The sequence below is a fragment of the Terrapene carolina genome, unplaced genomic scaffold, assembly GCF_002925995.2.
Source record: "Terrapene carolina triunguis isolate 2854851 unplaced genomic scaffold, T_m_triunguis-2.0 Scaffold93, whole genome shotgun sequence".
Lineage (NCBI taxonomy): Eukaryota > Metazoa > Chordata > Testudines > Emydidae > Terrapene > Terrapene triunguis.
In genome coordinates, this window is record NW_020664444.1 from 30439361 (window position 1) to 30466316 (window position 26956).

Consider the following 26956-nt stretch of genomic DNA (forward strand, 5'->3'; position numbering starts at 1 on the left):
GGGTGAGGGGTACGATGGGGCAGGTGGCAGCGGGGGGTGAGGTGGGGAGCTGGGCTGTGATGGGGTGAGGGGTACGGTGGGGCAGGAGGCAGCAGGGGGGTATACAGGTAAGGAGTTGGGGATGAGGGGCCCAAAGGGGCAGAATGGCAGCAGGGGGTAAAGGTAAGGAGTCAGGGGCTGTGAGGTGCAGGATCTTGGATCTCGTCCCCCTGTACCAAATGGGAGCTGGCGCTAGCACCTTGCCCACCTCCCCTCTCTGGGCCTCTCCTTCTCCCTGCCAGGTGCCCTCCCTGGCCGGTGGAACCCAGCCCTCCCTGGCGCCTGTCACCTGCTCCGTCCCCTCCCAGCCCAGCCAGCCAGCCAGGAAGAAGTGCTCAGAACAGAGGCAGGGTCTCAGTCTCCCCAGCCTGGGGATGGGGGATTCACAGGGAGAGGGGCAGAGGGAGTGGGAGCTGTCTGCACAGCAGAGCGGGGAAGGCTCTGGGCTTCCAGCATCACATGGGGGAGGAGGGAGCCAGGCAGGAGTGTTCAGCAGGCTCGGGAGCTCCCTGCACTGCTGCTGTGTGGCTCGTCCTGGGGAATTTGTCTCGTGCTTCCGGGGGCTGAGCTGAGGACTAGGCTGTAAGAGCTGATTTCTGATCCCAGTTCTGTTAGCAGTGCCATCGAGCGGTTCTTGGTGCACATTTAGTGAGCAGTTGCTGAGGTCTGGGCTCCTTCCCCACTATGCTGGAGGGGTCCAGTGCTGCAGGATCTAGCAGGCATGGAGCTGGGAGGAGATGATCTGCCTAGCACTGCCACTGAGTCGCTGTGTGGCTGTGGGCACCTGCCTGAGTTTTCCCATCTGTAAAATGGGCACAGCAATCCTGAGCCTTATTTAAAAAAACATCTGTGGCGCACCTGCTGGTGTCCACAGAGAACATTTCCAGCTGTCATATTGCATTACATCCCAGCGCCAGTATGTGTACTGCATTCCCAATGTTATGTTTCCATTGAAGCAGTTGCTGGAGTTGCCACAGAGGCGTTGAGAGATGGGGTCAGGTGGTGAGAGGGGACAAGCACGGGGTTAAAATGTGACCCACACCGTGGAAAAGTTTGGGAGTCCTCTGTTCTGTGCTAAGAGCACTGGTGTAAGCCCTAACCTGCCAGATGCTGACTGTAGAACTGTCTGTTCTCAGGGGACCTGACACTCGGGGCTGGTAGTGTGTGTGAAGCGAAAGCGCTAGGCAGGAGCCGGTGGCGGCTAAGTGTGATGGCTTCCATGTGCAGTGACAAATGTGTGCCACCAGGTAAAAAGGCCAGTAACTTGCAGGTGGCATTTCTGAAGGCCTGCTGCAGGGTTATTTTCACTGTGGGGAAAAAACTAAGCAGAGTCGGGCAGGCTCATGACTTGGATGGGAAATCGCAGGGCGCAGTGGGAAGCCGCACTGCTGATTCAGTAACCGGTGCTCCAGGCTGTTCCCTAGCATGACCCCTGGAAGCTGCTGTGATGGATGTGCTAGAGATAACTACGCAGATAGATACATAGGCCACTGGGCTGCTGGACCCAAATCTACCCTTGCTTACACCACTGTAAATCTGGAGTAGCGCCTATGAAGTCAAATGGAGTGACTCTGGTTTTACAGAGTTGTAACTGAGAGCAGATTTTGGTTCATTGCTGTTTGGAAGAAACAGGAAACCCAGGTTCTGAACACTTGTGAGCATCAAAACTCTGCCATAGCACACTCTGAGAGAGGCATAGCCCTGGCCCTCTTCCAGTGAGGGGTCATTGCACTCTACCAATCAAAAATTCCCCCAGCAGTTTCAGTTGGATACAGTATTCGTCCCCACTCCCTGTCTTTAACTCTTGCACAGGGTTGCTGTGCACTGTTAAAACAGCTGCTCTGTTCCACTTCAGAGGTGGCTGCATGTTAGTGGCAGAGGAAGTTCTTCCTGTATGTGTGTGTTGTAAAGCGCTTTGGGATGGATTTAGATGAAATATGCTGTGTGGGGTAATTGTAAGATCACTCTGTCCACAGGGTCCATCTCTGCCTCGTGCCACAGACCTGCAACAATCCCAACTTCCCTGGCACCATATGTTCCATGGCTGGGCGCTAGCCAGACATGCTGCTCTCCCATACAAGAAATGGGCGCATCATCTCTGCCCATGGCCCCATTCACGACCTTTGCTGTCGTGCCACCTACTTGGCACAGGTTTACTGAGGGCAGCTGGATCGCTGTGGGAAAAGGGACTTGGTGCCAGTGGCAGATTGAGAGCCGCATGCGAGTGGAAGGCAGCTGCTTGGGTCAATCCTTAGGCTCTATCTCACCAAGCAGATTGAGGGCTGACCTGTATGGCGTGAGTGCAGGCACACGCATGTGCTGGGAGCAGAGTCCTATATGGTTGATGGAAGCAGAGAGCTGCGTTTGCTGGGAGAAGTGACCTGGAGAGAGAAGGGGTGGGGGCGTTAAAGAGGAGAGCAGTGAATTAGTGGGCAGTGACCGGAGTGTGCCCCATGCAGGTAGACTTAGCTTCTAGCACAGCTGGGCCTGGCCCCAAACTCCAGCCAGTTCCACATCCAGATCTGCGTTCTTCCCCGGGAGCTGATCTCTAGTTTCCAAACTGGCCAGGAAGCGCGTTGTGGGGAGGGGAGCTCGGGCAGGCTCTGCAATGCAGTTTTGGTCTGCATCAGCCTGCTGTTCAACAGGACAAAGCGACAGCAGCTGTGGGGTGTGGATAGAGGGGCGGGGGGGCGAAGGCTTCAAGCTGCCGTGCAGGTCTGCAGTTTGCGGGCAGGAGGGGCTGGGTGTGTATGAAAGACGGCCAGAGGGGAGGCTGTGGTTTGATAGCAGGCCCCGAGCTCAGCATGGGCCCAGGGTCAGCTACATGTCAGGCCTCCCCTGCACGGGAAGTGTCAGGCAGGCAGCTTCCTGCCTCCTGCAAAAGGCCTTCGTTACCGTGGCAGCGTGCGTCATGGAAACTTCCTCATTGACAGGTCTTCTGAGAAACCGAACCGAAGGTATGTTAAGATGCTGAGCGCGGAGAGCCCTGGGCAGCAGCCCTGCATGGCGCCCACAGTCATAGCGGCCCTGCTCTCGCCCCTCCCGTCTGAGGCGCTCCAAGCGCTCTGCAAACACTCATCAATCAATGCTCAGGGGACCTGGGCATGTGAGAGCATTGCCCATGTGTTATGTATGGGGAAACTGAGGCACAGAGCCAGGCAGTGACTTGCTCAAGCTCACTCAACGAGTGTCAGAGCTCGGAACTGAACCCAGAAGTCCTGACTTCCCAGGTCCCTGCTGTAACCTTTGGGTGACACTTCCAGTCCTTATGGGGCTGTGCTGGTTTTTGGAGCTATGGGAAGGGATCGGCATGTAGGATTTGTCAAGGCAGATGGACGCATCCCAGCAAACCCACTTAGGCCAGCATCTCCCCTACTTTTCACGGGATGGGGCAATGCTGTTGCCATGAAGGGGTGTGTGTGCAGGGGGTGATGGGGGGCTTGCGTTGGCCCATTTCCCCCCCACACACACACACACACTCACACACAGCTTATGCCCGGAAGCCTGAGATTTGACTGCCCTTATAGTGTTCACTTGTTTAGCTCCTCTGCCAAGTGCAAGTCCTCCCTAAGCCTGGCCCCTTTGGGCATGATTTTCTGAGGTGAGTGCCTGCAGTTCCCACTGACTTTGGCTGGAGCCGTGGGCACTCGGCACCTCTGACATCCAGGTCAGGTGGGTGGGACCTGTGTGGAGCTTCCCCCAGCTTCCCCGTGGGACGCATCCTCAGGCTGGGGCAGCCCCCCGCTAATCTTTGGGCCTCTGAGCACCCACCCACTCCGCAGGAGTGAGGCAGGGAGAGTGATGCAATCTCTGCCATGGCCAACTGGCACCACTGCAAGGGGAACCTCCTGGTGGCTGGATGCTTGTGTTCTGGGTGCTCTGGAAAAATGGGGCCCTGTGCAGCATCAGAGGCCACCTCTGTTGTGTTTGGGTATTGACACTCCAAACTGAAACCCGTGTTTTGGAGCATAGGGGTTGCAAGGCTCTCTCTTGGGCCAGCCGGGGTCACTGCAGCAGATGTATTATTTGTATTGCTGTAGCGTCTATAGGCCACAACCGAGATCCAGGCTGTGCTAGGTGCTGTACGGACACCTAGGGGCCTAAGCCCCGGATCTGAATTCGCTATTAGAACTATGGCAAAAAGCCTTTAGTGGCCTACAAGGTGAACTTATGACTTTTCCCTAGTGCTAAAAACAATTGGCTTGTGATTGATTAAATACAACAGATTGAGGATTCCTGGCTATGGCACAACAGCCCTGGGGTGATCTGGGGAAGCTGGCCGTGGCAATGCACGTGCTGATGGGATATAATTCAAGACCACATGCGCTCCTCAAGCAATTAGTCTCTTTTAGCACGCAGTATCGTAGGATGAGGAGATCCGAGCTCTGTAGTGTTGTCAATAATTATTCCATGACTAATGCTGTGCATTGTCATTGCTACAGCTAGCTGTGCCTATGCCAGTAGCATAATACGCGGCTCCAGAAGGGCTACGAGTATTTACCACTAGTAACCTACAATATATTTACAGGCAGCTACTTTTAGAAGCAGATCTTGACCTTATTCATGCTAACTGCTGTAGGCGTGTGCTAGTAGTGATTCCCCACGAGGATAGCAGCAGTAGCATACAGCACACCGCCCATGGTTGCAGAGAGCTGTGAGGAGATCTATAATAAGTTACACTGTCTGTGGTACAGAGCTGTGAGTTTATCTGTAGTAAGCTACCGTGCCCATAACTGCTGAGACTGTTGATAAGCTTAGTAACATATAGGAAGCAGTAGTGGCATGCTTTAAAACTGAGTATATCGATAGTAATCTAAAACAACGATTCTCAAACTTTTGTACTGGTGACCCCTTTCACACAGCAAACCTCTGAGTGTGACCCCCACCTTATAAATTAAAAACACTTTAAAATATATTTAACACCATTATAAATTCTGGAGGTGAAGCAGGTTTCAGGTGGAGGCTGGCAGCTCGTGACCCCCCATGTAAGAACCTCACGACCCCCTGAAGGGTCCCGACCCCCAGTGTGAGAACCCCTGACCTAAAATATCGATGCTTGCTGAGACCTCCCAAGTATCCCTCTTAGAATCAATGTAATATCATATCCATGTCTATGGAGAGCCATGGCTAATCTGCTTACAGCACTGGTGCTTAGAGTTCCTCTGAGCTATACCCTAGTCTCTTAATAGTAAACTATAGTGTTAATGTTTATGAAGAAGCATAAATTCCCAACAGCAAGCCCCGGTAATTACAGTAGGTCCCCAGCATCCCTATACAAAGGTTGCTTTGTAGCCTTGATTAGAAAGGGCACATCAGCAATTTATTCAGGATGCCCACTAGCATATCTTTTTCCAAATGTACTCTGGGGACTGCAGGGCTGTCAGTTTCTAGTGTGCTAAGAGAGCAAAGATTTCGTGTTAACATCTGGAGAACATTTACAGTTAGGTGAAGTGGAGATAAGATCTCTCTGGCAATTAGAATGATGAATAGGATCTTCAGTGGAACAGTAAAATAATTGTTATGCAGAAGCATCATCAAATATTTTTTTTCCGCTCCCATGTTATTTATTGAACAAAAAGTCAATGTTCTTTTCAGCAGACTCCTCCAGAAGGGGTTTATTGTGCTTGAAAAGCTGGCGAACTATCTCCAGGCTCCACTTTATAAAGGGAAATGACAGATAGGCCAAAGATGGCTCCCGGTTGCTGTGATTGGAGCTGTCACTCCTGCCATTCCCTGGTTTCAGTTGGGAGGGATCTGGTAGTACAGTACAGTGGCTAGAGCCCTGGACTGGGATTTGGGAGATCTGGCCTGCCGTGTGACCTTGAGCAGCTCACTTCCCGCATGTGTGCCTCAGTTTCCCCTTCGAGCCCTTATCTGTTTAGATTCTAAACTCATTGGGGCAGGGACTGTCTCGCATGATGTATGTACAGTGCCTAGCACAATAGAGCCCTAAATCTCAGCTGGAGTCTATAGGCGCTACTGTAATACAGCTGTTTATAAAGGATACCCATGGCAAGATTGTGGCCTGGAGCCATGGCATTCCAAGCAAGCAGCGTCCCTCCCTGGACACCCTGAGAACATCCTGGTTAAAATCAGGTTAAGTCTGACATGTGCTGAGCAAACAGTCCATGCAGCCAGTAGAGGAGCACTTGGAACCTGATCCGCTTGGAGCGGTTCATGTTTGCACAGCAGAAACTGGCCCTTTCTGGGGTGTTGTTTGACTGTTTGCAGTGTCCCATGTGAGCGGGAGTCTCTGCTAACACACTCCATCTAGCCTGGCTGGAGGCCTGTGAGTGTGCCTGAAAGAGTCTGAGTGTGCTAACCTCGTCTCCTCCCCTGTACCCCGGCTGCTGGATGGAGTGACTTACCATACGCGCCTTTAGAACTAGAACATGCTCTCGGCCTCAGGACTGGAGGCGGCTGTGTGCCCTACTGGGACGAGCTTGGACTAGGAGCTGGGATCATCCTTGTACAGGCCTGGTGCCACAGGGAGGTTTCCTAGGGTCAGCTCCAGACATGTCAGTTCGCGCACTCGTCCTCCCAGTGAGTCAGTTGCGTTATCCACGCTGGAACCCAGGATTATCCCAGCTTCTGCTCCATGCTCTTCCCAGTAGGCCACACAGCCTCCTCCGATCCCGAGGTCTGGGGCAGGGAATGCGGGTTCTCTTCACTAGCTGCGGGCGATAGACTGAGGCATGGTTAGAGGCTTTGAAATGAGATCATTGTGGGGAGAGGCATAGACCCCAGTTACAAAAAGAAATGGGTCTCAGCCCCATGCCATGGGTAATGCCAGCGCTCCCTGCTCAGCCCAGAGGACTGTCAGAACTGCAAACAATGGAGTGTTTCCAGCCGCAGATCCCCCAGCTCAGAGCTCTCAGTCAGCCCTGGTTGTTTGTCTATGATAGCAGCAGTGCAGGGGTTGCTTTCTGGCTGAGCTGGAGAGTTAGCCAGGGATCCCAGGCCCAAAGGTCATTGTGTGGATGTAGCGCTTTCATTACTCACTGTAATTTGTATTGTAGCAGCAGCTAGAGTCCCTGAGCAAGGTCAGAGTCCCCTCATGCTAGGGGCTGTGAGCCTGAGAACTGACAGGCTAAACGGACAAAGGGCTGGGGTTGGGAAACTGAGGCACCGGGAGTTGAAATGACTTGCCCACGGTCATGCTGCAGTTCAGCAGCAGAGCTGGGAATAGAACCCAAGTCTCCTGAGTCCCAGTCCAGTGCCTCTGTTAAGCCCCGGCCCCCTCTCTACAAAGGGAGCGTAGTTTCTCTAAGGCCCCACCCAGTCGTTGGGAGAGAGCACTGCACCATGGCTTAGGTTTGCAATGCCTAGGGCCTGGTCTACACTAGGACTTTAATTCGGATTTAGCTGCCTTAATCCGAATTAACCCTTCACCCGTCCACACTACAGAGCCAGTTAATTCGAATTAAAGGGCCCTTTAAATCGATTTCTGTACTCCACCTCGACGAACGGAGTAGAGCCTAAATCGATTTTGTTAATTCGAATTAGGGTTAGTGTGGACGCACACCACCGAATTACTGTGTTTAAGTTAATGGGGTAGTGTGGCCGCACACCACCGAATTAATGTGGTTTAAAACCGAATTAAGGTGCTTAGTGTGGCCGCGCACAATCGAATTTATACAACCTGTTTCCCAAATTCGAATTATCTAAATTCGGATTAATCCTGTAGTGTAGACATACCCTAGGTGTCTGACCAGGTCTGGCTATAGTGCCTTTTCCTCAGCCTGACTGAGACCCTGGTGGGGTGCCCTCAGACTGCGTCCCCAGGGAGATCCCCACCGGGAGGGAACAGCTCTATCCTCCCCCGCTTGGGGAGAGGGTGGGGAGAAGCGAGCCCTGGCCTGGTGCCGCCGAGGCTCCTGCAGTGGCTGGCAGGTGTGAACGGACATGCTCTCCGCTGATAGCTTATCTACTCAGCCCTGTTTCCATGTGCCGCACTCGTTATTAATATTTACACAGGCAGCAGCGCTAGGTAATGGATGGGAAGGCTGAGCTGCTGCTGACAATGGAGGCTGACTCAGCCAGCCGCGGGGAGATGCTTCCTGGGCAGCTAGAACCTTAGTACAGCCCCACGGCCTAGTAGGGGGAACTAACACCCCGGCTGTGCTCCCCAGCCTGTGCCTACCAGGATCCTCTGCTGGGAGAGGCTCGGACAGGAGCAGCTGGGAGCTCCCCTGCATCCAGTGTTCCTGTCCTACTCCCTTCAGCACCCCCTGCCAGGAGAGGCCAGGACTGCAGTGGCTATGAGTGGCTGAAGCAACTCCGGCTAGGGGAGGATAACGCAGGATCCTCCCCTCCTCCTGCTCTCTGCCTGTGCCCAGCTGGGACAGGTTTGGGGCCAAGGCAGGGATCCATTGGGGCCTGTGATACGAACAAAGGCCAGGTAGTTACTTCTGGGGCAGCAGGAGGACCAGCACGGAGGGAACAGGGAAGCCAATTGGGGGGCTGAGAGCTTGAGGCTCAGACCCACCCTTTTCATCCTCAGGAAACAATAGAAAATCCAGAGGCGTCTAATGAGGGCTGATTGAGTTCCTCTGAAAGGTCCCACTTGGTCCCTTCCCCCAGACCTCCTGGGAGGAAGGAGGATGGCTGGGGGTTTTGTGGTGGAGTTTGAAGAGCTGCTTGGAAGGTGAGAATAGGGGCAAATCCCTCTCCCCCCCGCTCATGGGGGCACAGAGGTCTTTGCCAGCTGCAGGACCACGGCCATCCCCTGTGGAGGTATGGGGGTGGGGGATTCCAGGGGCTATACCCCCTCTATCTGCAGGATGTGTCAGTGGGCAGGGCTGGTGGATGTGCCACAATGCCCCCCCTCCACCCCTCACTGAGAGGTCACATGGGGTGGCACTGAATAACATGAGGTGCTGTCACCCCTTCCTTCTCCTGCAGACAGCCACGCCCCGTTTCTCCCTGCCTTGCTGAATGCTGGCGTTCAGCCTGGGTGCTGAGCCCTGTTGTGCCACCTCTTTCCCCCCCCCCCATGCAACTCTGGGTGCTGCCATCCCCAACATGGGCCAGGCTCCCACATGGTGGCACCGTGAGTGGTTTGGCGCAGCCTCCTTTTCTTGGGGCTGGAGCATGCTCAGTGGGATGGCAGGAAGGTCTGGGACCCACCTGCTCTAGAGAGGCCTTCAGCTCTGCTAGGCCCTCAGCTTGCAAGGAGCGTCCAGGCCTTTTGCTTAGCCATGCCAGCTGGGGCTCACGGTGGGGTGAGGAGGCCGAGGGCAGAGCCAATTACAGTCCCCCACTCCAGAGCCTCCTCTACCAGCTTGCTGGTGCTGCCATGGCAACCCAGGGCTGCACTCTCCCCACACCCTGACCCCCAGACTGTGGCAGTGGAGGGGAGCTAGGTGCTGATTGCATCCCCTGGGTGGTGTGCACAGTGGCTGCTCCCCCCCATACAGCAGATGCTGCCCTCTAACTGGTGAATGAGCGGGGGGAGGGGGAGAATGATGAGGGGTGGCTGGCCCCCCTGAGCCGCCCTGAAGGTCAGGATACGGGCTGGGTCTGAACCCGTTTCCCCTCGCTATGGTGCTGGTTCATGCACGGGGCCCTGGAAGGGCGGCTTCTGGGGCGAGCGGGGGTGTGGACCCTGGTGGCTCTGGGGGTGAATGACATGAGTGAGGAAACCACAGAGGATCTAAGAGGCAGCCCTGTCGTGCAGAAGCAGAGGCTGTGGTTATCGCTCCTATGTCGCTCTGTGCTCCCCCAGAACTGCCTCGGGTCAGGCTTCCCTGGGCTAGGTATGCAGCCATATCCCCACCCACCAGGAGGGAGCCTCATGCTCTTCTCCGCAGTGCCCCCTGCTGGTAAGTGCAGGGCTCAGCGCCCATGTCCAGCCTTCCCCTGCTAGGAGACGCTTTGCCTACCAAATCAATGGTTTCTGCACAAAGCACTGTGTCATCTGCTGCTGATGGGGAGTGCAGAGCTGGGGCAGGGTGCAGATGCCTAGGGCTGGATGTAGACCTTGAAATCCCTCTGTCTCCCCTGGTAACAGCAACCCCTTTAGGCCAAGACTGGAGCAGGGTGGAAAAGCCTAGGGCTGAATGGATGTTGGCTCCAATGCCGTGTGGTGCTGAGTGCCCCCGAATCCCACTGACTTCAGCTGGAGTTGAGGGCTTGCAGCACCTCGCGGGATCAGGCCCTAGGTTTCCAGTGTACCGAGAGAAAGGTGATGACAAGGTTGGGGAATCGGGTGGTGTGGGGCTAAAGCAGTGTGCAGAGGTGGGAGCAGCCCCAGTGGAGGTGGAGTGTGAACTGCTCTCTCCCCTAGAAAGTGTGGAGCCCTGCAATGTGGGGGTATGGACCTGCTGCTCAGGAACATGGCTGAAAGCAAGAACAGGCAGTCTCCGTTCCCCTTTTTGCCCTCAGTGTGAGCTGGGGGGAAGGGGGCGGGAAGCATGATGGAGCCTTCCATTCCATGAAGCTACCGACACATGCCTCTTCCACCTAGTGCTTGCATCCCTCGACGAAGGGGAGCGCCAGCCAGCCGCGTGCGGCAACGGGGGAGTTGTGAAGAGGGTGCCAGCTGCATTGGGGCCAGTCCCATTTAATATCCTCATTAATGATCTGGCAGGGAGAGTAAACAGCAAGTTAATGAAATTCCCTGATGATTCTAAATTGGGAGGAGCCGCAAATAAGAGCCAGGGCAGAGTATTCATTCAAAGGAAACATGGGGAGAAAAGGAGAACCCAAGGCTCAGCTTGCAAAATGCACACGAATAACACAGGGAGGGAGAAAAACAAACCATTCTATGGCGGGGGTGGAGGAGCCTCGACAGCCCGGGTAGCCCCAGGATAGTGTGTACCGTGCACTGGAGTTTGCAGTGTGATATGGCAGGGAAAACAAAGGCTCATATAATGTAGGATGGCATATGCAGCAGCGTCTCAGAGTGAGGAGGCTCTAGGCTCTCTGGCCAGCTGGGCTGAATTCTCCAGTCATTTACCCCAGCGAGAGTGCAATGCTCCCCCAGTCAGCGGCAGCATTTTACGCTCTTTTTGTACTGGTGTAAGTGACCCCATGTGGAGAACTGGACCGTTGTGTTCATTTCTGGGCTCTGCTTTCCTAGAGAGCGATTGACTAATTGGAAGCTTTTCAGCGAGGAGGAGCAAAATACCAATTGGGAGAGACTGAATGGTGGGGAAAGTTAAGCGAAGAGTGAGGAGACTGCGGCAAGTCTGCGAGGGGTGAAAATGCCAAGGCAGGAGAGGAATCGTTTGGAGTGGGCTGCGAGCGGGAGTGATGGGAGCAGGTGATAAAAGGGAGGCAGGACCCCAGGAGAAAGAAGCCTGATGGAGAGGTCTGTGGCCAGTCTCCCAAGGAAGGGGTAGCAGCCCTTGGAAATGTCAAGCTGTGCCAGGCAGAACGCTACTCACTATAGAGTTGGGAACAATCCCGCCTTGGCTGAAGAGGGGTCAGAGGAGCTGCATGGCCTCCTCTTGCTCTCGCCCTGCGCCTTTCAGCAGCGGGGAATCCCTGCTCATGTCCCCTCTTGTTGCAGTACCGCGTTGGACAGCTCTACATGATCAGTAAGCACAGTCACCAGGAGAGCGAAAAAGGCGAGGGTGTGGAAGTGGTGAAAAATGAGCCGCATGAAGACCCTGTCCACGGGCCCGGCCAGTTCACCGAGAAACGTGTGCACCTGTCCAGGTGAGAGCTCCTCTGATCCATCCCCTGGATGATCATCCGCAAAGCATAGGCTACTTCTGCCATTGTCCCTGGGGGCTGAGCGCCGGGTTAAGGCTTCCCTAATAAACAATGTCTTTCCTGAGTAAGGGGCCCCTGATCGCAACCCTGACATCTTGGAGGGTGTTTTATTAAACCCCATTTGACAGCTGTGGGGCTGCACCTCTCTTTTTGTTCTGTTTGAACAGCACCTTGCACAGTTCACAGTGGGCTCCTAGGTGCTACCACACTGCTAATCATAAATAATAATGTTGTGCTGTGGCTCTAGAATGGCTACAGTACAAGCAGCAGCCGTGCACGCTCCCCCTGCATGTTGCCACCTGATCTAGAGACCCCCTCGCCTCTATGGGCAAGAGGACAGAGGCTCTCTGCTGAGACCGGAGCAGTTAGAGCCAGGGTGATGGACAGCTTGTGATGTGGACACTTCACCACAAGCCTGAGATCCCCAGCTGACTTCATACAGGGCCACCAAACAACAAGGATGGGATTTGAACCTGCAATCCGGCTCTCCTGTCCTGTATGTGCCAGCTCCCCTCTCTCTCCATGCTTTTTGCATCTAGCCTTTGTTCCGGGCCTTCCAAAGACCTGGTCACTGGATCCTGCCTGTTCTCTGTGTTGGTTTCTCTTTGAAATCCCTTGGGCTCTCTCCAGCACCATCCCCCCACCACTTCTTTCTCTGACTCGCCCCTCACCAAACACACTAACTCCAGTACAACTCAGCCAATCATTCGCATTTGAGAGGTTGCTTTCACCCACCCCCAGGAGCAGAATCCCAAGAAGTGTGTGACATATCCGCTACAGTGACCAGGACTTCTTAGTAGCAAGAGCTCATGAGGTTCTTGCTGAGCTGGTCTCTATCCCCTGCTGCTTTGTGCCCTTTCCTCTTGCATCTCAAGGTGGTGTTCTATCCTCCAGGCAAAGCTCTCCTCTTATGTTAGGTCCTGGATGGTCCTGATAGGGAATCCTGCTTCCTGCAAATGTAGCTCACAGGACATCAGTGGTTGCAGAAATAATTCTTGGGACCCATCCAGGCACCACGTCCCAGCATTGTCTCACACTAGCTGCCACAGATGAATGTTCCCACCTGCCAGCAGGAGGAGCATGTCTGTCAATATCCCCTTTATTCCGGCTCAGCTTTGATTCCTACTCCAGTCCGCATGTCCCCTTCTGAGCCTCCTCTTGAGTGATCCTTGAGCACGATGGATTAATAGCTTCCCTGATCCCAGAAAAGGCCACTTCAGCTCTGCATCTTGAGAAGCAGCAGCCGGGCCAGGTGTCTCCCTAATTTATTGGCCCTTGTTTGGTAGCGGCCTCCAGGTGTCTGAATCCTAATGAGTTCCTTAAGGCGAATGGCGGCTGCATTGGGGCAGCATGAGGAGAGCTGTGCTGGGCACTCAGGTGGCTCTGGGAAGCCACTAGGGGCTGTGGATGCTGCAGGTCCGGTGTGCTTTGCTCTTGGAGAGCTCTCATCTGAGCATCCAGGCGCTTTGCTAACATGAGCGGAACCTCGCAGTGAGTCACTCTCCTTGTCCCCACCCCACATGTGGAGAGAGCGGGGAAGTGACGTGCCCAAAGCTACCAAGCGGGTCAAAGGCAGAGCTAGCAATAGACCCCAGGAGTCCAAGCTCCGAGCACTAGATCACGCTATTGTATAAATCTTCCCAGAGCGCCTGCCGCCAGTTTACAGAACCTGGCGGTAAATGGGCACCATGAGCAGGGCAGGACGGAAATTGCAGGGGCTTGTCCCTGAGGATTACTAGGGCAGGATGGAAATTGCAGGGGCTTGTCCCTGCGGATTACTAGGTTCTGTTCACAGGGGTTGGCAGTGGGCCATCCCTGCACATTCAGAGAACTCAGCCATCTAAGAATCCCCTGCTCCCCACCATGGTCATGTCAATCCCTAACCCCAGTCAATCTGTTCCAGGTGATCTCATCCCCAGACTCTCTGAGTCACCCAGGGGTGACACCTGGAACCCTGCCACTCCCAGTCCTCCTCTCCAAGGCCCTCTGAGGTGCTGGGTGGCTGCTTGCCCCATCTTCCTTCTTTAACGAGTCCCCAGGTAGGTCACTGCCTTCCCAACTCCAGAGTGTCCTCAAGGAGGAGGGGGTCAGGAGGCAGAGGTCATCCCCATAGTTAGTGGTGGCGGGGCCAATGGCTGCAGTTGAGAGCACATTTCCCAAGGGGTCCAGAGTGAATAACTACCATCTGCTCCCAGGGAGGGAGCCTTGTCTGTCCCCACTGGGGGGGGGGAGAAACTCAGCCCATCCTCAGCCACTGGCTGCTGGCAACACCAGCGTCCACTCTGGGCTCCAGGAGATGCACTCTCCCATCCTGCGTGCTAGCAATGGACACACCCCACTGGGTTACACGTGAGTGCCCAGTCCCTTGTCTTCTGGACACCCGCAGTGTGCACTGAACCGCTGCCTCCACGGAAGCAGGGTCTCCCCGTTTATGGGTTTCACCTTTGCAAAGTTTGCTCAAGGCCCCTAGCCAGTCTGCAGTAAAACCAAACAGAGCTGGAGACAGAGATTCAAATAAAAGCAAGTCAAAGGGTTTGGAAACGAAAGGTTACAAGTAGAGAGATACATGAACCCCACTCGATAGCCTGTACTTATTCCCAGGTTACTTTCCCATCTAAGGTATTTTTCACCCAATGGTTAGTCGTTGCAATGCTTGTCCAGTTCAGAAAGTTGGAATCCACCTTTCATGAGACACCCTCTCTGGCAGAATTTCTCCTCTGTAAAGGATAACAGCTCACCCCACCACCAATTCTTCTGTTCCTCTATAATCACAGGCTATTGTCTCTTAGCCCAGGGCCCCACCTCTTCAGAGAATCCTCCTGCAGTTCCTTTGTTTTTGTAAATGCCCAAGTCTCCACCTGGACCATAGTAAATACATTGCTGTCTTCCTGGAGGGATCTCCATTGTCCTCCGCCCTGAGACCCCACCTCAGCACAGGAGACAAGACTCACTTTGCAACCTAATAGTCTACATTTTGCATCTCTCTTAACCTATTAGTCCTGTTCAACCCCCATGCAGTAACCATGACAATCAGCTAGATCTTAGCTTTTATCCCCTTCCGGTGAAACATAGAGAAGATGGGGTAATATACCTGCCTGGGTAGGTCTGTATCACACCCCCTATGGCAGAGAAGGAGGTCAAGGCTGTTTTCTGACCCCCTTTCCCTCCCCAAACACCTTATCCTTTTGCCCCAAAGATCCAGTGAGACTGGAAGGAGCAAAGGCTCTGTCTAGCAGCCCTGCCCAAGAAGGAAAACTGTGTCAGTCAACTGATGCCCCATAGAGAGCTCTAGGGAGAAGGCCCCAGGCCAGCTCAGAGCTTGGAAGTCAGACTACGGCTCTGTGGGGAAGGCATTGCTTGTGAGGAGGAGTTTGTGCAGGGATTGCCTCAGTGTGATGGCTTCTGTCCTGCTGTGCGGAGTGCAGGGCACTCAGAGGTGTCAGGAGGCAAGCTCCCTGCCCCGCAAAGTCTAAATGCCTTCTGGTTAGAAATCCATTTCAAACCCTGGCCAGGCGCTGGGGCCATATGCCTGATCAGACTGTTGGTCCAGCTCACCTGGTGTCTGACTTCTGGCAGTAGCCTGTAGTTGACGTTTCAGCCAACCCCCACGCTGGATGCAGCACAGGGATCCGCTTACTCCTTGGTACCTGAGCCTGCCAGATGGAGCAATTTGCATCTGGCCTGCACACACCTAGCACTCCCTTCAGTTTGCATTTAGTCATGAACCTCCCTGGGGGCTGAACATGTTCTGGTCAGGTGTCGATCTGCCCCTGACTCCAGAGAAAGTTGCATTCTCTCTCTCTGAGCCCTTATTGCTGAGATAGGAGATGACTCTGGGGTGCTGCTTCAGGATGAAAAATGCAAACAGCTTGCTAGTGAGCTCAGTGCTGCCACCTAGTCCAGCGACCATTGCTGTGGCCGTGCTGCAAAATACCTGTTACTAAAAGCACACCAGCAGGTTAGAATCCTACCGTGCTCCTGCACTGAGCTTTGCCAATTGCCTTGGAGAGCTAAATAAGTATTTGCCGATAGATCAGCTCAATATTTGCAGTATTCAAGCTATTGCCTATGACTCATATAGGGAACTACAAGGAAATAACTCAGCACTATTTATCTAAGTTAACAATGGCAAGGTTTTAAGGGCCAGCACTTGTATTTTAAAGTAGCTCCTTACTGAATTATTAACAATTGTGATTAGAATGGAAAGAGCTTTAAAAATCTCATGTGCCTGCCATCACTGGCACTGGCTGTTCACTTTCTGCATACCACTCTGCAGGAGCTGGGAAACTGGGTTAGTCGTGTAGCTTCTGTATCTGGTCAGTTTCACTTTCAGGTTCTCATTCAGCTAAGGGGGGAAGAGATAATCTGCTTCAAGCTTGTGTTCCCTTTTTTGACCTGAGGGTAGCAGGAATTTGGGTCTTGTAGGCTTTTCCAGTTGGGAGGAGAAATTGATGATGGAGTCCGGTACTGTTGAGGCAATCTTGTTTGTTTCCAAGGAACATACCAAGTCTTGTTTCCCTGAATGCAGGAGGAGCCAAAAGAACAGAAGCTTATATATTTGCTTACAGCCCCATGCCTCCAGGCTGTGTGTGTCTTTTGTCCCTTCTTATTAGACTCTCTCTCTCTCTCTCCCTCACACACACCCCACCCCAAAGGCAACACCCTGTGGACCCCTGTGCCTGTGTAGTTCAAATTCTCTTGGTGGGCTCTCGTACCCCCTTTGTCTTAGGGGGGTCTGCTTAGCTGTCTCTTACAGCTGTCTTAAATGAGAGGTGGAGGAGGTCATGCTCACACCTGACAATTTAAAGGTTTAACCCAACCCACGACACTTGGAACTGGGAGGGCAGGAGAGCTGAGTTTTCTTCCCACCTTGCCTCAGTGTCACTGTTTGGGCTAGTCAGTTATGCCCCAATTTCCAAAGTTGGGTGACTAATGTTACCATATACAGACCTCGATTCTGCAAAAGGGACCCACCCATCCAGACCCTTAGGCTCACCTCCAGTGCCTTGGAAAGCAGTGGGACTCCTCACCGGCATTTGCAGAACGGGGACTGTAGGCGCCTAGATAAGTGATCTGATTTACAGAGGTGTTGAGCTTTTGCAGGGAAATGGATGGTGCAGTGGCTGGGCACCTCTGTGCAGGCGGCACTTGTTTAGATGCTTGAACATGGATTTAGAAGCTGAATTTGAGGTGCCCAACTCTGAAAACGCTGGCCCAAGCCTTTCGGCGTTTGATGAAGCAGGAGAGAAAAATGGGCTCTACTGAGACAACCAAGGAAGGCAGACCTTGTCCTCCCACCCAGTGGCAATGCAACACACTAAAGATCTGTGTGTCTGGCTTGTTGCAGCCCCACAGCCTGATCTTGCCATGTACAGAGCTTGCATTGACTCCAGTGGCCATGCCAGACCCATAGAGGGACTGCAGGGACTCCAGCAAAGTCACCAAACGATTTTATGGGCGCAGAATCCTAGGGTTGCTCCAGGATTCTCTGTCTTTCTCAGGGCATCCCTACAGCGGAGTTGGAGAACCCAATTACATGACCACTGCAAACTGTAGTGTAGACAGGACTCTTTAACCAAGCTGAGACCCAGGGCTGTCCGTGGCTTTAGCCCCATTACAAGGACTCAGATGTGTTCTGCCTACACTACAGTGCTTAGCTGTCTGATACCGGGGTGCTTGGTCTGGGCTAGCTGAGTGGGCCTTTGTCTCTGTGTTTCACTGACGCTCACTCTCACTGCCCCGTCCCCTGGCTTTTTTCTCTTTCCCATCCTTGGTTTTCTCTTCCATTTGCTGTGGCACAACCCTCTGGCTTTCCCCTTGCTGATCTATCAGCAATTGCGAATAGATTGGAGAAGAGCGCCGATGCCTGCGAACTGGCCTTGCGCCCTGGCCCCCTCCATAGACGGAGGGAGGCGATGGACAGCTTGGCTGTGTGAGGCAGTCCTGGCTGTGCTGCTCCGTCTCCTCACAGCACATTAATCGGCTGCTTACCCACAGAGGGAGCTGCTGGTGCTAGACAGGGTATTTTTAGCCGAGGCGCTCACGATTCCCCTCTTGGGGATGCTATTTATAGAGGCTGAAAATTAATCAAACCACACCTCATCTCTCCCTCCCCCCTCCAGCTCCCCTCCAATGGGCGAGGAGCGGCGGTCACGGCGAGCTGGCATGAACATACTGTTCATTTCCAGCCCCGGCTGCTGCAGCTCTGCCTGTGAGCAGAGGCTCCTTGCCCAGCCCAGCGACAGTCATGTCCCCCCCCCAGCGCGCACATACGCTGCGTCCCTTGCCCCGACCCTGCGGGGCCTGCGCTTCCAGTGCCTGGGGGTAACACTTGGCAAAAGCAGTCGTTGGGAGCCAGGGGCCTGAGCTGGCTCCCCTTGAAATCAAGGGCTCAGCTGCCTTTGTTTTGGTGGGAGCAGGAGCCGACCCTGTGCTCCCTGGAGGGGGAGGAATGCGCGAGAGGCTGGGCCCAGGTGGGTGAGCTGGGAGGGCGTGGGGCTGCAGGGGGCTGGAGGATGGAGTTGGAAGGATGCAGGCTGGCTGGGGAGCATGGCAGTGGACCCACTGGGTGGGAGGGGGGTGGGGGGGCAGCTGGGAAGCACATTGTCTCCTAGCTCGGTGCGTATGGAGTTGGGAAGCCGCTGGCTGGTTAGGGGGCTGCAGGGCTGGAAAGGTGTCAGGAGCTCAAGCCTGGGCCCAGGGCGGTGAGGGCTAGCTGGGTCCCACAGGGTGGGTGCAGCCCCTCTCTCCCCCAGGGGGTGGCCCCTGCACGTCAGCGCCGAGGCGCATTGGCAGGGATTGTGCTGAACCTGCTGCAGGGGTGAGCGGAGGAGTTCAGGCCCAGGGCTGTGAGGCCAGAGGGCCGAAAACCAGCCGAGCTCTGTGCGCTAACGAGAGCCCCCTGCTCTGCTCTGCTCTTCTCTTCCCTTCCCCTGCAGCAAGCTGCCCAGCTGGGCCCGCGCGGTGACCCCCCGGATATTCTACATCACAGAGAAGGCCTGGAACTATTACCCCTACACCATTACGGGTAAGAGGCCCCCAACCCTGCCCCCCACTCAGCCACTGCTCTCTGGGCACGCGGAGAGGCACCATTCTTCTCCTCCTCCTCGTCCTCCAGCCCTTCACACCGCAGCTGCTTCTGCCACCAGCACTGGTCTGACAGGGGAGTGACTCCCGACTCACACCGGGACAGGGGGCCCAGGCCCAGACCCTCCCATTGTTGGGCACATCAAGAACTACAAAGCAATTCTCCCCGCGCCCTCTGGCCTCCTGAGGCAGGGATTCAAGGTCCTTCATACCAGGTTGGGGGACCCACTCGTCTGTCTCCCCCCCACACACCCCGCCCACACACACTAGGGCTTTGTGTTGCAGCATGGACAGGCCTAGACCATGTGTTAGCTGTGCCTTGGTCCCATCTCCACTGCAGGACTAAGCCTTGCTTGAGCCATGCCATGGCTGGGCTGCTGCCAGCTCCGCCCACATGCTGCCCGGCTGCTGCAGATCCACGGCCTGAGGCAGAGGTAGGAGTGCAGGGAGCGAGTCCTCAGCCAGAGTAGATGAATGTGGGACCTCACGCAGGGTCCTCGCTGCCCTGGTTTGCCAGCAGCTGCCTGAGCCCTCCACAGGGGGCGCTCTTCTCCTGCTGAAAGGGACGAGGCTTGGAATGCCAGGCAGGATCCTGCACAGCAGCACTCGCAGCCTTTGGGTGGGGCCGTTCCAGCATCCAGCTGTGCGCCCAGGGATTCCCAGTGACCCATGCCCCACCTGTAGGATTCTGCACAGTATGACAGAGCCAGGTCCCCCTCCAGGACATGGCACTGCCTGTTCATGGTGGTGCCCCCTCTGTAGCCCAGCCAGCTTCACCTCAGATACCTCCCTCAGCAAAATATAGGCTCGTTGTTTACTGGAAATGTTGGACAATAATCTCCTCTAGAACGGCCTGGAGGGGAATCCAACCAGTCAGGCCCCTAGCAGTGCTGAGTGCCAGCGGCATCTGTGCCCTCTGCCCACAGACATTGGGCCTGAATTCCCCCCTCCACACAGAGCAAGTGAGTTCCCCTCCCAGCAGCACGTTGAGTGTGCATCTGAGGTGGTATTTTCACCCAGCGATGATCTCACAAATGGGAGGGAGTGGTTCCCACGCAGGGGTGAGGCAAAAAGGGACATGCTTAAACCCAGCCCCATTCATCATCGCCAGCCAATTATCCTTGATTTTTGAAGCTCAGGAATTTTAGGTCAATTTTATGGGGGTTTTAGTGGGTTTGACAACTCTCTGCATCGGCAGTGGGGACTCCGCTCCAGAAGCAGGGAGGTTCTCTGGTGGGGTGGGAGTCCTTTGCCCAGGGAGCAGGGGGTCTCTCTAGCTGGGTTAAGGGTCCTTTGCTCCAGGAGTAGGAGGGTCTCTCTGGTGGGGTTAGGAGGTCCTTCACCCCGGGGAGCAGGGATCTTTCCAGTAGGACTGGGGGTCTCCCCTTGGGGAGTGGGGTTTGTTTCTAGGCCTGAAGAGAAAAGCTGATCTCCTCTCCCCTTCCCTTCCCCTGCATTGTGCAGTTCTGATGGACCAAACTCCCCTCTAGGGAGGATCAGCTCATCACACCTTGTGTCACTGAGCGAGGCAGCATTTCCCAGTGGTCTGAGCGCAGTGCTGGGAGCCGGGACCCCATGTTCGAATCCCAGCTCTGGCACAGTCTGTCTGTCCTCTTGGGCAGATCCCCCACAGGCCGCCCTCCTCCCTGCAGTAACTCTGCTGGTGTGGGGAGTAGCAGCAGGGGTGCCTCCCTCCCCCGCTTGGGGAGCTGTCTCATTGTTTGGCTGGAATGTCACAAAGCGACACTTGGGTGCGTGCAGGGCCGGCTCCAGGCACCAGCCGAGCAAGCTGGTGCTTGGGGCGGCAGCTTGTAGGAGGCGGCATTCCGCCCAATCCTAGGGCGGCACGGCCGCTTTTTTCTTTTCTTTTCTTTTTTTTGTTTGTTTTGTTGTTGTTCCGCTCTGGCCGCCCTGTAGGGGGTGGCGGCGCGGAGGACAGCAAGCCCGGCAGCAAGCCCGTTAGGGCAGTCCGCGTCCTTCCTTCCCAGCCGACCGGAGCAGCGCGGAGCCCTTCCGGCAGGTGGCAGGCGGCCCCAGCAGCGCCCCGCTGAAGCCCTGGCTGCCCCCCTTCTCTCTCTCCCCCCCTCCCTCCCCCTTCCCCCGCTAGCCGGGGCACATCTGCAGCGCAGGGAGTCCCCCTGCACCCTGGCTCCGGCCTCGCCGCAGGTTTTTCTTTTTTTTTCCTTTGCCGTTCTGGCCGCCCCGTTTGTTTGTTTGTTTGTTTTTTGCTTGGGGTGGCCAAAAAGCCAGAGCCAAGCCAGCAGCTGTTCCTAGGTCTCATCTCTCTCTTGTCTCTCTCCCCGGTGCCCTGCTCTCCTGCACTGCCGGACCCTACGATCACTGTGCTGTCGGTGCAGAGTACACGGTAAGAACAGGGACCTGCCATTATACCGTTCCCAGCACCCCTGCTGGGCTCGCCACTGGAGCTGCTGGTTGGCATGGCCCTGCCTCCTGCTAGGCATGGCTGAGGTGCGGGGGGTGGGTGGGAGGGGCGTGTGAGAGAGCAAATTCAGAGCAGCCCCATTATTTTCCTAACTGGCAGCTCAGAGGGCAAAGCACTAGCCCCTCTTGTACTGCTAGACTCAGGCCCCACTGCTCCCTTTCTCCATCCATCACGCTTACAGTGCGCCTGGGGTAGATGGCCCCATGGCTGGCCCCGCCCCACCACCCTGCCAATCCCTGCCCTGAGGGCAACTCAGGGTGGTTCTGCCTCCAGCCTAAGGGAGAGGGTTAACCCCTTCCCTGACAGACGCTGGGTGGGGCCTGTATACTGTCACAAGGTGTATCTTGCCACTTGCTGACGTCTGCTCCCTTTGTGCCCCACTGCCGTCACACGCATGCCATCCTAGCTCCCCTCCTGCCTGGGCATCATTCACTCCCAGGGCTCAGGGAGACTGCGCTGAGACTGCGCTAACCCTCCTCGCTAGATCGGCTCCCTCCAGGGCAGACACAAGCAGGCCAATGACCTGGGCAGCGTGGGGGGCACTGGCACTGCCCATGCTGTGCCTGGTTAGGTAGGGGGCTTTAGTGCCCTGGGAATTGCCCCGACAAGCAATCTGATGAGAGCCTCTGATGATAAGTGGGTCTGACATGGGGTTCACTGTGGGGGAGGACTTGACCCTGCGCTGGCCTAGCTAGCGTTGGGTGATGTTCTCCAGGCTGGCTCGTAATGGCCTGTCCCTCTCTCTGCAGTGCTCCTTCCTGCCAAAGTTCTCCATTTACATTGAGACCAAGTACGAGGATAACTGTGGAGACAACGCGAATGTAAGTGGCTCAAACACACACCCTACACACTCTACCACTCCTCTACCATGTTTGCTGAACTCCATTGGAACCAGCCATTCCTAGCCCAGACCCGCCCAGTGCCTCTGGCTGGGGTGCTGAAGGGGACGCTGTGGGGTGAGGCTCTCGGGCTCCTTTCCCCTATTGCATGGGGCAGTGGTATGCAGCCCCACACCACTCCAATGACCCCCTTCCACTAGGTGTGTGTGGGCTCCCGTGTATGCCCGCGGGGCATGCTGCATCTCCTAGAGGAGGCCAGAGCCTCCAGTCCAGTTGCCTAGGCAGCAGGCTCCCTGGGGCCGGTGTGGGTGTGCCACACATGACTGAGGACATTGCTCAGATCCCAGGCGTCACTCTGTTGGCAGCATCTCTTCGGAGTGAGCCTGAACATAAGAACGGCCATGCTGGGTCCATCTAGCCCAGGCTTCTGTCCTCCGACAGTGGCCAATGCAGGTGCTTCAGAGAACAGGTTTGTCAAACCCCGTTATAGTTTTGACCTTCAGAACATCCCCTGGCAACAAGTTCCACAGGCTGACTGTGCATTGTGCGAAGAAGTACTTCCTTTTTGTTTGTTTTAAACTGCTGCCTATTCATTTCATTGGGTGACCTCTGGTTCTTGTGTTATGGGAAGGAGTAAATAACACTTCCTTGTTCACTTTCTTCACCCCAGTCATGATTTTATAGACCTCTTAGTCATCTCTTTTCGCAGTCTTTTTAACTTCTCCTCATACAGAAGCTGTTCCATGCCCTTGATCCTTTTTGTTTGTCTTCTCAGTCTGTACCTTTTCCAATTCTAAGATTTTTTTTTATTTTGTTTTTGAGATGGAGGTAACCAGAACTGCCCACAGTATTCACGATGTGGACATGCCATAGATTTCTATAGTAGCATTATCATATTTTCTCTCTTATTACGTATCCCTTTTCTAATGGTTCCTAACATTCAGTTCGCTTTTTTGGCTGCTGCTGCACATTGAGTGGATATTTTCAGAGAACTATCCACAATGACTCCAAGATCTCTATCTTGAGTGGTAATAGTTAATTTAGACCTCATCATTTTGTATGTATAGTTGAGATTGTTTTCCAATGTGCATTACTTTGCATTTATCAACATTGAATTTCATCTGCCATTTAGTTGCCCAGTCACCCAGTTTTGTGAGATTCCTTTGTAATTCTTTGCAGTCTGCTTTGGACTTAACTATCTTGAGTAATTTTGTATCGTCTACAAATTTTGCCACCTCACTGATTACCCCTTTTTCCAAACCATTTATGAATATGTTGAACAGCACTGGTCCCACTACAGCTCTCTGGGAAGAACCACTATTTACCTCTCTCCTTTCTGAAAACTGACCATATATTCCGACACTTTGTGTCCTATCTGTTAACCAGTTACCAATCCATGAGAGGACCTTCCCTCTTCTGCCATGACTGTTTACTTTGCTTAAGAGCCTTTGGTGAGGGTCCTTGTCCACATGTTTGTTGACTTCCACAAAGAATTCTAATAGACTGATGAGGCATGATTTCCCTTTACACAAGCCATGATGACTTTTCCCCAACAAATCGTGTTCATTTTATGTGTCTGATAATTCTGTTCTTTACTATAGTTTCAACCACTTTCCTGGTACTGAAGTTAGGCTTACTAGCCTGTAATTGCCAGGATCGCCCTGGAGCCTTTTCTAAAAACTGGAGTCACGTTAACCATCCTCCAGTCATCTTCAAGGAGCTTTCAGGAGCCCTCCCAGCTGGGAATGGCTCTTGCCCATCACAGAGCTAGTTCTAGGGCCCATTTCCCTGCAAACGTGTGTTGGCACTGGGTGGGTGCGGGCGGGTGCTCAGGGCCAGCTGAAGAGGGTGTGTTTCTTACCCTTTCCCTTCCACCCCCAGATCTTCCTCAGTGACAAAATCCTGGGCGATCATGAGGTCACGTTCCTGGACATCGCCTTTGACGAGATTCCTGAGCGCTATTACCAGAGCCCAGAGGTAATGCCAGCCCAGGAGGAGAACAGGGAGTGAGCAGGACGTGCATAGGTGTTGCCAGCACATCCTTACGCTCCCACCAACCCTGGGCACTGCTCCGAACACACACCTACAGGGCCACACACCAACCCGCCAGCCTACCCCTGTGCCCACACCTGCCTGCCCAACCAGACAGCTACGGACCTGTTCCTCTACAAACCTGCTCCTGCACTGCCTGGCCTGCTCTGGCCCCCTCGGCCCTCCCACCCGGCCTGTGCCTGCCCCTGCCTATCCACTTTCCTGCCCATTTGTACATTCAAATCCACCCATCCTCAGCTGGGAGGTCCAGTATCAGTGAGGCCTGGACCAGATGTTCTTGACCACCACTATTAACCATGAGCTGTTCTAAGTGGGAAGGAGACCAACTCTGGGGCTGGAACGAAATAGAGCATTGAAACACCCACAGGCCATGGGGTTGGGCTAGTTTCTTTCTAGTTGTGATTGGCATCAAGACTTGGCATGCTGAGCCACCCCCTTCTGTCCCTCTCCACGGCAGGACCCACGGTACTTCAGCTCGGTGAAGACGGGCCGGGGGCCCCTGAGAGAAGGCTGGCAGGAGCACACCAAGCCCATCATGTGCTCCTACAAACTGGTCACAGTTAAGTTCGAGGTGTGGGGGCTGCAGACACGAGTGGAGCAGTTTGTCCACAAGGTGAGTGCATGGCAGTCTGGCATTGTGGGCGGGGTGCTTCTGCCCCTCCAATGAGACAAGACCTCTGAGTCCCCAGGCGCTGCGGGGGGAGAGGCAGCAAGATCCTAACATTCCCATGTTCCAGCCAGGGACTCTGTCTGACAAGGCGGGGTCAGGCCCACACAGCTCATTGCCTGATGGCAGGAGAGACCCCTAGAGCACCGCATCTCCAGGCCTAGCTGAGCACATGCCCAACCCATGCGAAGACTTGAGAACTCTGCAGTCGTTAGCACCTGATCTGGGATTATAAATAGACCCTGCTGGCTGTGGCTATGTTTTAATGAGCTGGTTAAAGAATGAGTGTGCATACTTGTGTATGTACACACAAGCATACATACAGATGTACCACTGTCCTCTACTAGATGGAACCGGAACCTCTCAATTGTGTGTCATAGCCCCTATACTGCTAACCCTTACTGGAGATTCTCCTTGAGCTCAAGTGACCTGTGCTTTTGGTGCAGGAGGGCGGGAGTCTTGTCCCCACTGTTGCAGGTATGTTCCAGGTGTACATGGGCTGCACAGCCCATTGACAGCTGTGAAGTCCTGCATGGCCACAGATTTCTTACCATGTATCATATTGTATCTGGATGCCGGCTGTTGCCCCAGCCCTGCGCACTGAGAGGAGGCACAGGCTCTTGCTGCTCTGGGCAGGAGCTCAGCATGACAGACCCTACTTCTTCTCTCTGGAGGGGCCGCCTACTCTCTGCCATGAGGAGCTTTCGGGGCTAATTCAAAGCAGGACTCTGCCCACCTTTGGCAGGGCGAGTGGGACTCAGGGCTCAGAGCAGAGGGATCTGAGGTTGGGGGGAACCCTGGCAGTGCCTGCTGGGATATAACTGTGCTGTGGTTGCAGGTGATCCGGGACATCCTGTTGATAGGACACCGGCAGGCCTTCGCCTGGATAGACGAGTGGTGCGGTGAGTGAGCCTACAGCAATATTGCTATGGCGGTAGATGAAACCCACTGTGCAGCAGAGCTGCAGGAGCCTCCTGCCCTGGTCCCTGGGGACCCCCCTCCCTTCCGCCCCCCCAGCCCTGGTCCTTGCCCTGTGTCTGGGCTGGGCTACAGTGCCAGGGTTTCCCAGCAGCCTCTCCCTGCCACAGTGAAAGGGGTCGTTCACATTGAAACATGGGGCCCAGCCATCAGAATGCTCGTCCCTTCCCAAGACAAACCCACTTTCCCCAGGCCTGGGGGAGCATGGAGTCAGCTCCTGCCCTTACAGGTGCCCTCTGTCTCTGCTCCTGGCTCCATCTAATGCAGGCAAAGCACCAGTGTGAGCACTCTCCTGGTGCTGGGAGCAGAGCTGCCCATGGCAGGGTCACTGCCAGCGCTGTGCTGGGGGTCAATCCCTCCCACCGATAAAGGCATGTGACCCGTCTCATGCCCCAGGGAAGGTTGGCGCTTCCTCCAGGGCTGAACGTGGCCCTGTAGATTGTGAAGCGTTGCTGCTGTGGGCCGGGAAGCAGAGACAAGGGGCTCCCCCACCCCCCTCAGGGTGTCAGCGACTGTTGAACATAAAAATGCTTTAGAGATCATCTCAAAGGGGCAGAGTCCTGTCCCCTTTGCTAACCCCACTAACTCCTCCCTCCCCCCCCGGAGCTGATACACCCGTTTCCTGGCTTTACCTCTGAGTCTCATTGTTGCTGGGGCTTTTCATTTCACTGAATCAACTTCTGAGCCCCCTACACCTGCACCTCCCCTCCAGTCCCACACGAGCCCTTTCCCTTCTGGCTGGCACAGCTGCACTGCTCTCACACCCCCCACCCCGGAGTCCTTCACTGCATGTCCAGCTGGCGGCAGCCACGCGGTGCTGGGGGGGGGCTAACCTGGGGTTGGCGTTATGTTCAGGGTACTGGGGTGGGACAGCAGGAGACGTGCCCAGGTAGGATCAGGAATAACCTCTGCTTCCAGCCAGAAGACTCTGGAGCCCCCGGTCTGCTTCCTCAGCCAGCCTGCAAGCCTCTCTGTGTTTCGGGCTGTGGCTACCTCAGGGATGGAGCTGTGGGTTGACACCTGAGGGCTGCTCTTCAGCGGGGCTGGCAGAGACACAACTGTGTTCCACCCCCAGTGCTGAAAGCATTATAGGCTTTGACGCCCAGCTCAGGGCATCGTCTGGGCAGGCCT

The 26956-nt window shown here is 54.9% G+C and overlaps 1 protein-coding gene across 1 annotated transcript in view; it reads left to right on the forward strand.

Moving 5' to 3' along the window:
* The window catches only part of LOC112116084 (cytoplasmic phosphatidylinositol transfer protein 1-like), a 42862-nt gene that overhangs the window by 6449 nt on the left and 9457 nt on the right, over nucleotides 1–26956 (forward strand). The window contains exons 3-9 of the mRNA XM_024213402.2: nucleotides 11555–11703; nucleotides 18699–18787; nucleotides 21204–21211; nucleotides 22039–22110; nucleotides 24010–24105; nucleotides 24638–24793; nucleotides 25686–25749. Of these exons, the coding sequence (XP_024069170.1) occupies nucleotides 11555–11703; nucleotides 18699–18787; nucleotides 21204–21211; nucleotides 22039–22110; nucleotides 24010–24105; nucleotides 24638–24793; nucleotides 25686–25749 (634 nt within the window). The remainder of the gene's footprint in view (nucleotides 1–11554; nucleotides 11704–18698; nucleotides 18788–21203; nucleotides 21212–22038; nucleotides 22111–24009; nucleotides 24106–24637; nucleotides 24794–25685; nucleotides 25750–26956) is intronic.